Below are 10,581 nucleotides of genomic sequence, written 5' to 3'. Positions count from 1 at the left end.
CCCCCCACTCCCATCCCCACCCCCATCTGAAGTTAAAAAGTAGTAAAAGGAAGAATCCTCTTGCTTTGCTTTCGAAATAAGTACTCATTTTGATTTTGTTTCTACTTTGAATCTCTTTCAATTTAACTTATATCTATAGACATCTGGGCAAAAAAAGAGACTATAACAATCTTCTATTTGCGTTGTTTTCACTTTCTCGTAATGTTTTGACTGAACAGAATCTTAACTTTTGCATTTCATTTATATGACTATGTTCGACTCGGCACAGCGGTTAAGAAAGAAATAAAAGACTTTAGGCTCATACCATATGAACTGTCATTCTTTTCGGAAGAGACTTGAAAGGAAAGAGTGTCATATAAAATGAAAAAGAAAGTAATATTAGTTTATGTTGCTTGGACCAAAAAACCCTAGGTGTATGTCAGATCCTCCAAAAGTGCAATGCATATGGTTCGACAACATTTTTGAGGGTGCGAGCAAATTTTACATGGTGTATCTCATGTTTGATCTACATTAATGCAGATTCAAGAGAACATGAAAGCTATCAATGTGATTCCAATGTTAACACCTGCTGTGATGGAGAAGATTGAAGCTATTGTTCAAAGCAAACCGAAGCGCCAAGATTCATATAGGTAGACAAATTTGTGAGATCCATTAGAAGTTCAAAAGAGCAGTGTTGTTCAAGACTCAGTTTGTTTTTTCATCATGTATTTGCATCCCCTTTTGCTTTGTCATATTTGAAGACACTTATGAGAGTTGGTGTTGTTTCTGAACCAAACATTTAATGATGGTGAATTTTCAACTGTTCTTTATGTGGATGACTGATTATATTGGCTTTTGAAGTTGCTTTTGAGTACTTTTAACTATATTCTTCATATACGTCATGTTTTATCAACTGATGTTATAATGTAATACATGTATAGACATTCAAATTTGGTCTCTGACAGGTAAGTAAATACTTCAATTTAAACTATGCACATTTAGTCATTGTGACAGTTGAAAACTCCAACTTACGAAATGACTAGACACCTCCAAAAGTTATGTTACATGACAACAATGGTCTCCACGAGACTCAATGGAGATGAGTTAAGAATGTTTAGTTGTCAGTGGAGATTAAGTTGAAGTTTAGGTTAAAAAGATTTGATTAGTCATTTTTTTTAATATTCGTGGATTAATGCACATGAAAAATTGGGAAAAAAATTGAATTTCTATTTTGTTACCCCTTAACGCTAAAAAAGTGGGGTGGATTCTTCAAAGGATATGAATATCATTACGGATGGACTCAAGAAAATTGGGGCAATAACTTGCGATTGGTCATATTTTCAAAAATTTATGGACTAATATACACAGAAAATTGAAAAAATAATAATCATGAATACCATGAATCTTGTAGAAGTAATGGGTATCGTCAATTAGGTCATTACAAATGATCCCACAAAATTTTGAGTCAAAAAGATTCAATCAGTCATATTTTCAAAAATTCATGGACTAATACACATGAAAAATAAAAAAATCTTAAATTCCTATTTTGTGACCCCTAAACGCTAAAAAAGTGACATGAATCCTATACGGATGGTCCCAAAAAATTTGGAAGCAAAAAAATCTGGTCAGTAATATTTACCAAAAAATCATGGATTAATACACACGAAAAAAAATGAGAAATTCTAAATTCCTAATTTGTGATCCATAAACAGTAAAAAAAAGTGGCATAAATCCTGTGGAGGCTATGAATATCATTTACTAGATCATTGCAGATGATCTGTCATATTTCCACAACTCATAGACTAATACACATGAAAAAAATTGCAAAAATCCTGAATGACTGCCTAAAGCATCACTTGAATTCACATCAAATAATAAAGTCCAAACATCCTTGGCAAAACTCTATGAGTAGAATCCTATTGAAAAGAGGATGTATATTGCCTACACCAAATAAGTCTTTAGTTTTTAGGTTGAAGACTTAGGTGAGGTGTGAGGTAGGCAAAGTAAATAATATTTACACCAAATCAATAAACGAAACGAAAGATGTGTATCTTCGAACTCACGTTTATTATCTAACCATAATTAAATATCGTAAACACAGGCAACGTACAAAATATTTCCTTCAAAATCTGTTGACTTGACAGATTTCTTGTATTTTCATGGCACTAAATCCATGTCAAGAATGTGTATATTATTTGGAAAAACATATAGAACAGAACTAATTTTCACAAAGAAAATGGGTCAAGTCTCATGGACAACAACAATAACATAACCAGTGAAATTCCACAAGTGGGGTCTGGGAGGGTAGAGTTTACGCAGACCTTACCACTACCTCGTGGAGGTAGAGAGGTTGTTTCTGAAAGACTCTAACACTCATGGACAAGAAACTTAATCATAAGAATAGTCCAGGAAAAATTCATCATTTCATGCCTCTTTGAACTTGCAATCCAACAGGTAGTAGCAGGTACTGATTTTCAACAATACCACTCTCCATTAGGAGGGGAACAGAAAAACAGAAATCACCATTGAGGCAGCTAATTAAGTTTGAATTGGTCTAAGAGCTAAACGATGAGAATAAGGTTATTATCTGCATACTGAGTTTACAAGATGTAAAAAGACTAGAGTTGATAACTATGTTGCTCGGACTCCTCAAAAATGTCAACAGGTGCGTGCTGGATTCTCCAAATATAATGTATTTTTAGAGAATCCAACACATGTGCGGCATTGAAAGTGAAGAGTCTACGCAACCTAGGTTGATAATAACACATGGTCTACGTTGGTACCAATGACAGAATTTGGCTTCTGATGATTCCCATGCACTTCTGTATTTCACGGTAGATTGGAGAGTTCTGTGAGCAACTTGGTTGCAAGCTTGCTACAGCGGAATCAAGCACTTTTGCCACATCAGCGGGTGGAAACTGTCGTTCTGTACACTTCTGCAATAATATACAATAGATAAACAAGTAGTGTCAAAACATTAAGATGGAAAATCGGGAGGTATTGTTGGGAATCACAGAATGCCTACAGAAATATTCACATTTAAGATAATGGGGATATAAGGGCACCAATAATTTGACGTGGAAGACCTAAACTAGGGGGAAAATCACGTCCCAAGAAGAGCAAAATAATCACTACAGTGAGAGTAGATGCACTCTACACTTGAGTATCACAAAGTTCTTGATGCTAATACAATCAAAAGAAATGCCCTCTTTTGACCTTTCCTCACTATAAAACCACGATGTATTTCTCTCGTTGAATTAGGGTGATAGCAAACGAAGAAGAAGTCCCCATTTGCAGGGTTGCAAGCTTATCTATGTCCAATTATAGTTGAATATCTTTATTTTTTTGGTAGTTCTACTTACCGTTGAAGGGGTCTCTTGGTTCTAAAAGATCTATTTTTCCATTTGAAGCAAAATCAAAGGAAGGTTCCAAGACATTACAGCTCTTCTTCAGCTAATCTTTTAGCCATATTTTCACTCTTTCAGCCAAAACACATTCCCCACGACCTCACCTGGAAAATGCTCGAGTGCACACACTGTTTTCCATCCTTCAACCATGGATTAACCTTCCTATCTAAACACTTTCTTCAATCACCGCACCTGAACACTCGATCATCACCAGGCAAACAGACCCACCAGAAAATCAACAGAACTCTTCTGATAGATAAAAGTTTTGTCGGTCGAGTCAAAACTCCAGTAAGATCAGGGTTTTGGGTGCTCCAATCTGACCAAAACGAGTCCAGACAGCAAGGTTGTCCAGTCAAAGGTTCACGGTTTTTGTTTTGGGCTCTCTGGTCTCAGTATGCCATGTATTTATGTTTATGAATGTGGTGAATTGCAATCTGAAGTTCAGGAATCTGTTCAGCTCTTGTTTCCATAACCAGCCTTGTGATAGTGGTATTGTGGTGGTTGGAATTGATAAACACAAACTGAAGGGAAGAGGAGAAGAAAGAAGGGCTTTTCTTCTTTTGTAATTTTACACTTGTCACTCAGTTATTGGTTTCTTTTCCATGTCACAATGCACCTCATTGTGCAATAGTTACATTTTGATGGGTGTTTAATAAGGTACGAGATCAATTGAGGTGCCAAAATGAAAATTGGTGCCAACTTCAAGGGGTTGTTTATGTATTTAGCCAAGTTCTTTTAACTGGAGATCATGATTATGTAATACACAGCCAGAGACTATAGATTCTTTTTCCCCTCATCTTCCAAGGCTATCTAGCAATCACTGTTGGGGTAAAACTTGGTGAGGAAAGAAGGCTTACACTTCTTCTCATAATATGTTGTATGGGTCTCTCCTTTTCCCTCTATTTATCAGTGATCCAAAAACACAATTCACAATACATTGTCTACTTAGCTTGTATAACCAAAATTTTGGGAAGAACGGGGAGCACCTTTTGGATGTTATGGAACATTTTATGTCATGCAAAAAAGAGGCACTCAACACAGAAATCCAAAGTTCAGTAAAGGACAGAAAGTGATAGGTAATCCAAGCAAGGTAATTTCCATCTCGGACATTCTAAAGCAATAATCATTTCACAATACCAGTCCAGAAAAAACATAAAAGCTTGGAAAATGTACCAGAATCATGGAATAAAGGAACTAGTCAACATAAGACAGGAAAAAACTGATGCTATAAACTGTATTTACCTGAATCATAAGTAAAGTAGCAACGCATTTTGAGATAAGTTCGGAAGGAATTTCTGCTTCATTTGTATCTGACATATTCTTTGACTTAGGATCAGGTGGCTGCAGGAGATCAATGCACTTTAAATCAATTTATATGTAGAAGCAAATGTAGCCACTAAGCGAACATGAATTAGTAAAAGATCTCACAATGGGCATGCAAGAGTCATCGAGCGGAATCCGATCATTCACATAATCAATAGCCGCCTCAATCTTCTCAGTGGTGTTCTCTCTACGACTAAATGAATTCATTGCCTACACAGATAAGTTAATCAAAATCTAAACAATCTACAACACACAGAAGAAATTGATGAGGTGTCAAGGTCACAAAAACAACAGAAGAAACATAAAAAATATTAGGATGCTATAAACAAACATAATATTTTCCATATGGTGGTACTGAATTAATAAAATCAAGTCTAAACAGATTAAAAGAAGTCTAATATTATCAAATTTGGTTAAGAACCCTAAAGGTTTTAAATAAGCTAAATTTAAATAGTTCTCAAAAGAATGTCTCAATAAAAGTACTGGTATAATCTTCTCTCTAAACTTTAATCCTGATGTATTTTTTCAAGATATTTTGATCTGGTTATATACATGAAAATGATACAAAATTTATGCAAAATCACTTCTGTTTTGATAACCGTGGTGTCCAGGCGAGCTTACGCGCACCTCAACTAATTTCACGGGATACGTGTCAACTCCCACCACCAACAGGTACTAGGTAACTCTGTCCACCAAGGTTTGGACAGATGGGAAGAAATCACCTAGTACTAGGCCACACCTTGGGTGCAAATCACATATTATTTCTAAATGGAGTCGAAGGGCCTAAAAGTTTCAAAAATCCCCTGACAAAAGAATTATTTTATTAAAAAATGATTTAAGACATCACCAACAGATCTAGCTAAATTAAAATGAAAAGGTATCCCACAACTCTGGTGATCAGAACAAAATGTCATTCATAGAACTTTCAAAATAAGATGGAAAAGACAAGTAATAGAAGTCCGGAGACATTACATTACAAAAAACCACATTGAGTAAGCAATATTATTGACATGAAAGGGAAATAAATTAAATGGGTAGACCAAAACCCTAGAGAGGAAATAGGTAAAACCAAGTAAATAGTAACTTATGCAAAAGTCTCTCCTTTCAGATTAAAGGGGGACAAAAGCATACAACCATGAATTTCATGTATACTAATTAAACAATGAACAAGCATCATCACAAAGTGTAGTGTTTTTCATGTTGTAAATACTATTACTGAAAGAGCAAATTGATGGCTGCAGTTGAAGAAACACATTTGAATACCCACCAATCTACTGAGGTCAGGAACAACTCAACCTGGCAACCATGTGAATGAGGTCTCCGAAGAAACTATTAAATATCAACATGTTATGAATCATAACCCGCTTTAGAATCTTTTCAAACATCATTTAAAACTGATTTGGGTCACACCATCACTGCTTTTAGAAAGAATTCCAACACAAGTAACAGTTGATTGACTGTGTACCTGCACAGCTGCATCTACCATAGTCCGGGCTTTGATTTTTGAACTTTCTATTATTTCGTTGACGAGGAATCCTGATTCGTCCGGCTGACTTGTACAACGATCAAAAGTGCTCAACACACTAGGATCAATGAAATTAGTAACTGGCCTTGGCAATGCAAGTAACATGTTTCCCGGATGGTTATTCCTCTGTCTCAAGCGATATAGAGCAGATGAAACCTGCCAAATCAAATGAATGCTATAGCAAACTTTGTGCATCTTAGAAATTTAAATTCTAATAAGAGGACAGACATACTTGCTGATTGACTTCATTTAACTGTATTAGCACGGCCGCATATTGCTTCTTGAAAGGCTCTGAGTCTCTAAGAGAAGAGTCATTGCTCTTTTCATTTTCCAACACTTCATCATTCATGCGCCTCAACTCTGAAACCACTGCATCCTACAAGTTCAGACCAATGTCATGAGCTTACTGCACATCTAGCACAAAATATTCATGCCTCATATATATAACATCAACTAGAAATATATCTTTTGACAGAAGTCTCAAACACATACATTGAAATACAAGAACGGCCTAACTTAACAGCTACCTCAAAAAATAAAAGACAAGAAGCAGTACAACTCTAAAACGAAAGAAACTAGTCATCAATATGATTGCAGCATCAGTTTAAACTAGCTCATGAAAGGTTACCCCTTCTACACTTTTTTTCCTGATTTTCTTTCTATGCGAATAAACCCTTCAATTTCGGAAAAGAATTATATTTCTCCATCATTAGCTTATACTGGTAATTTTGACATGAACACCTACAAGTTTTATTGTCATTCTATTTAGTTGTATAAAAGAACTTACTTTTGAATTTTGTGATCATCTCATCCAACAGTTCTAAAATGTTTAAAGGAACACATTTATTTATTAATTATAGGTTTGGAACACACTTTCTCACATTTGAAAACTTATTGTCCACCAAAAAGTCAAATGCCCTACATGGTACAGACTAGAGAAGCATATTCACAAATTTTCTGCAAGTTCTGGTTTCTCTCTCGGATACAGCAGAAAAATATGATTTTTGGAAGGACATGTGGTTGGGTCATTCACCGCTCAAAGATTTGTAGCTTCTCCTCTCTTTACAATGCAATGATCGCTGATTTGTTCACTGATTAAGGTTGGACTCTCTCAGGAAGAATTTAAATGATTTAGAAGCGTTTAGGACTTGTGAGCTGTTATCTACACCAAATATCTCACTGGACCACCAGAAAGTGGATTCCATAATGTGGCGAGGACACCAATGCCTTTTTTCCGATGAAATCATGCTACAAGATATTCTCTTCTATTTTATTTTATTATAGGAATACAAGATGCTGTATTTTAATGATAACAGTGATTTTTCGCCTTGGAAAAAAATATGGGTGAACAATGCTCTCTTGAAACTCTACTGTTTCTCCTGGTTAGTGGCAAGGAAGGCCTGCCTCACCCAAAGCAATCTTCAGAGAAGAGGATGTCAACTTTGTTGCAGATGTCCTCTCTGTGTGAAGACCATCCTGAAATGTCAATCACCTCTTCCTCCACTGTGAAACCACATTTCAGTTGTGGAGTTCAAATTTTTCCTATTCTTGGCATGAATAAGACTATGCCTTTATCCACTCCAAAGTTTCTAAGTATTGGAACATAAATGGACTTATGTGTCCCTCAAAATTTGGTGTCTTATTACCCAAGCAATTTGGTGGATTGTCTAGACAGAAATAAACAACAAAAAATCTTAAAGGCAAAAAGTAAAACATTCTTAGCCTTAACGCCTCAACTTCAGAGCTACTTCGTTGCTAGCTTTTTAGTGCAAACTAGTTGTTGTACAGTGGTAGAATCTTGTGAATATCCTAGAACATTGTAGTTATAGGTATAGCTTGATTTACTCCCTGTAATTATATTGTAATCATGCAATTGATTTTCTTTTCTAGAACAGGACATGTAAACTTGGATATTTAAACCCCAATAGCTTAAGGGAACAATCAAGTTTTGTTCTCCCTCAATTACTCGTTCGTTCTCACTTCTCACATACAAGATACAGATATCTTGTTACATATGATTGGAGAATTGCACAACTTGTAACTATGTTTGTCGCACCAACTTAGTGCCTCTTCTCATTTAATACACTATAAAAAAAAACAAAGAAAAGAAACACACTCCCTCACATGCAAGCCTAATTAGTTAACTTGAGTCAAGCACGTGAAAATATTTCTGACTTTTTGGGTGCTAGTGAGGCTTGAATTCAGGATCTATGTCACTGTGATACAATGTTGAATTGTGTGACCACCTAATGTAAAGACTTAAGTTCGAGAGAGCAAACAGATCTATTTAGGTCCACAACAATTACATAAACAGATCAAGATAATACGGAAAGAAAGAGAGGAGCCACCTAATTTTCATGTGTATAATCGTCTTTCATGGATCGTAAAAATAATGAAGTGAAACACAATGAGTTTTGCAACCTTTTTGTCTAGCGCCCGATTGAACTCAACAAGAGCTTGGACATCAGCTTCCTTTGCTAGTATTTGAGCAGCAACAGAAAGCTTTGAATGTGTTGTTTGTTGATATGCGGCAGTTTCCATGACTCCAGATTTACATTGCATATCAGCTTCTGCTGAAGCCACCTGACGATCAAGGTACTCGTAAATTATGTGGAAGGATAATATGAAAAAGCATTAAGAAAAACTATTTGTCCTTCTTAATTATGTGAAAAAGAAATTGTCACACACAATAAGGGGAGCAATGATCAATACTCTAGAGGGACTTCTCAAGGTATATATCAATTATGGTATTACAAAGATTTTGAGATCAGGTATAAAATTGATAATCATGAAATCTACCAAAACTTACGTTGAATATTGGGTTTTCCATTATAAGGTAAACCGAATTAAGATTCAGCTTTCTAAATCGAAAAGCTTAAATATATAGCCTTTCTGTTTAGGTGGCCTACTTTGACGTAGTATTTCGCCTCAATTAACCAATTAGGGTGTTTGATGAATCTGAAAATATACAAATAATGAAAGGTACATAAGGGAGAGTATGAGGAGAATCAACCTTATTCTGCATTAGGAGATTACTTATGGGATGACTTGGTGGGGAGAAATGAGAGAAAACATCTCCATTCTCCATGTTGTCACCAACTGGAAATTTCATAAACTCATTTGCTCTTACATTCACCTTGAGCTCATTGAAACTCTCAAAAAACTTATCAACACCATCTGCATGCCTTTTAAGTGATGTAGGCATGTTTTCAAATGGATTTCGAGGCATGCATTCAAAGTCCTGCCAGAGCATTAAATGATCCAATAAGCAATCAGTCCGGAAAACAACCACCTCAAAACCAAAAGTACTGAAATACTAATTCATACACACAACATGTTGTGAACCAAGTACCCAAACTATTTACAAGGGCACATAAGGTTGTCTTCCAACAGATTAATGAGATTAGATGCAAGAGTGTAATACATCAGTTTGGCTGAGTAATCCATTTAATTTGGTTATGTATTTATTTTTGGTTTTTCTTGTATTCAGAAGCATCCTCAGAAGAGGCATTAGACTTGCCATATTTGGAGAATGGGACCAGTGTGAATACATTTGGGCATACTTTAACATAGCCTACCTACTATTTTATTTATTCAAATAGTAAATCATGTCTTAAAGAAGGCAAATGGGAGGTTTTCTAAAACTAAAAGATTTCTTTAAATCTTACACTTACTCTTGTACAGTGAACGTAGAACTCTTGTCAAACTTTGGACCTAATGCAAGTGTAATAGAAACTAAACCTTAATCCTAAACTAGTTGGCATAGCTTATATGGATCCTCTGATTCCATTGTGCTCTATATTTTAGCTAATACACTAGGGCGATCAAGGAAATGTATATAGCACCCAAGACCCGGGTAAGGATAGTGGGAGTGGGAGGAGACTCATAGCTGTAATGACCCTAAAGGTCATTTTTGGAAATTTTCATAAAATGACCGTTTTACCCCTCCCGATAGTTGCCCCGAGTCCTAATTGTTGTATTTTCGAAGTTGGTTTGAAGGAAAATTGATGAAAAGTCGAGTTTTTGGAAAGTTGAGTTTTTAAGAGTTAAAGTTTGGTTAAAAGTGCTATTTCGAGTCATTTGGAGTTTCGAGACTCGAATCGGATTTCCGTTGATTCCAGCAGTTTTAGAATGTCGAAACGGGTCTATGAGAATTTACGGAGTTGAATTTGGAGTTAAAACGAAGATTTGAGGTCCTAAGTTGCAAAAATTGTGAAATTTTGATCAAGAGTTGACTTTGGTCAACAAACGAGGTTCCGGTGCTCGAAATGGAATTCCGAGGGCACCGTTGGATTCAGGGGGTGATTCTAAGTCTAGAATGAGTCTTGGTTGAATTTTAGAGGCCCC

General features: G+C 35.8%; 2 protein-coding genes across 3 annotated transcripts in view; one reads left to right on the top strand and one right to left on the bottom strand.

Moving 5' to 3' along the window:
* LOC102589780 (probable voltage-gated potassium channel subunit beta) overlaps positions 1-839 on the top strand; it is a 5,076-nt gene extending 4,237 nt beyond the window's left edge. Inside the window, 1 exon segment of the mRNA NM_001318603.1 lies at positions 520-839. Within this exon segment, the coding sequence (NP_001305532.1) occupies positions 520-633 (114 nt within the window). The 3' untranslated portion in view covers positions 634-839.
* Positions 840-2,374: 1,535 nt separating this feature from the next.
* LOC102604074 (protein ALWAYS EARLY 3-like) overlaps positions 2,375-10,581 on the bottom strand; it is a 26,946-nt gene continuing 18,739 nt past the window's right edge. For both annotated transcript variants that reach the window (XM_015309794.1, XM_015309793.1), the window contains 7 exons: positions 9,248-9,475; positions 8,656-8,817; positions 6,467-6,610; positions 6,175-6,390; positions 4,815-4,919; positions 4,629-4,727; positions 2,375-2,915 (listed from right to left, as the gene is read on the bottom strand). In XM_015309794.1, the coding sequence (XP_015165280.1) occupies positions 2,751-2,915; positions 4,629-4,727; positions 4,815-4,919; positions 6,175-6,390; positions 6,467-6,610; positions 8,656-8,817; positions 9,248-9,475 (1,119 nt within the window). In that variant the 3' untranslated portion in view covers positions 2,375-2,750. The remainder of the gene's footprint in view (positions 2,916-4,628; positions 4,728-4,814; positions 4,920-6,174; positions 6,391-6,466; positions 6,611-8,655; positions 8,818-9,247; positions 9,476-10,581) is intronic.

The sequence above is a fragment of the Solanum tuberosum genome, unplaced genomic scaffold, assembly GCF_000226075.1.
Source record: "Solanum tuberosum cultivar DM 1-3 516 R44 unplaced genomic scaffold, SolTub_3.0 scf00114, whole genome shotgun sequence".
NCBI classification, from domain to species: Eukaryota; Viridiplantae; Streptophyta; class Magnoliopsida; order Solanales; family Solanaceae; genus Solanum; species Solanum tuberosum.
Note: the sequence above shows the minus strand (reverse complement) of the source record. Positions and strands in the feature narration are given on the sequence as shown.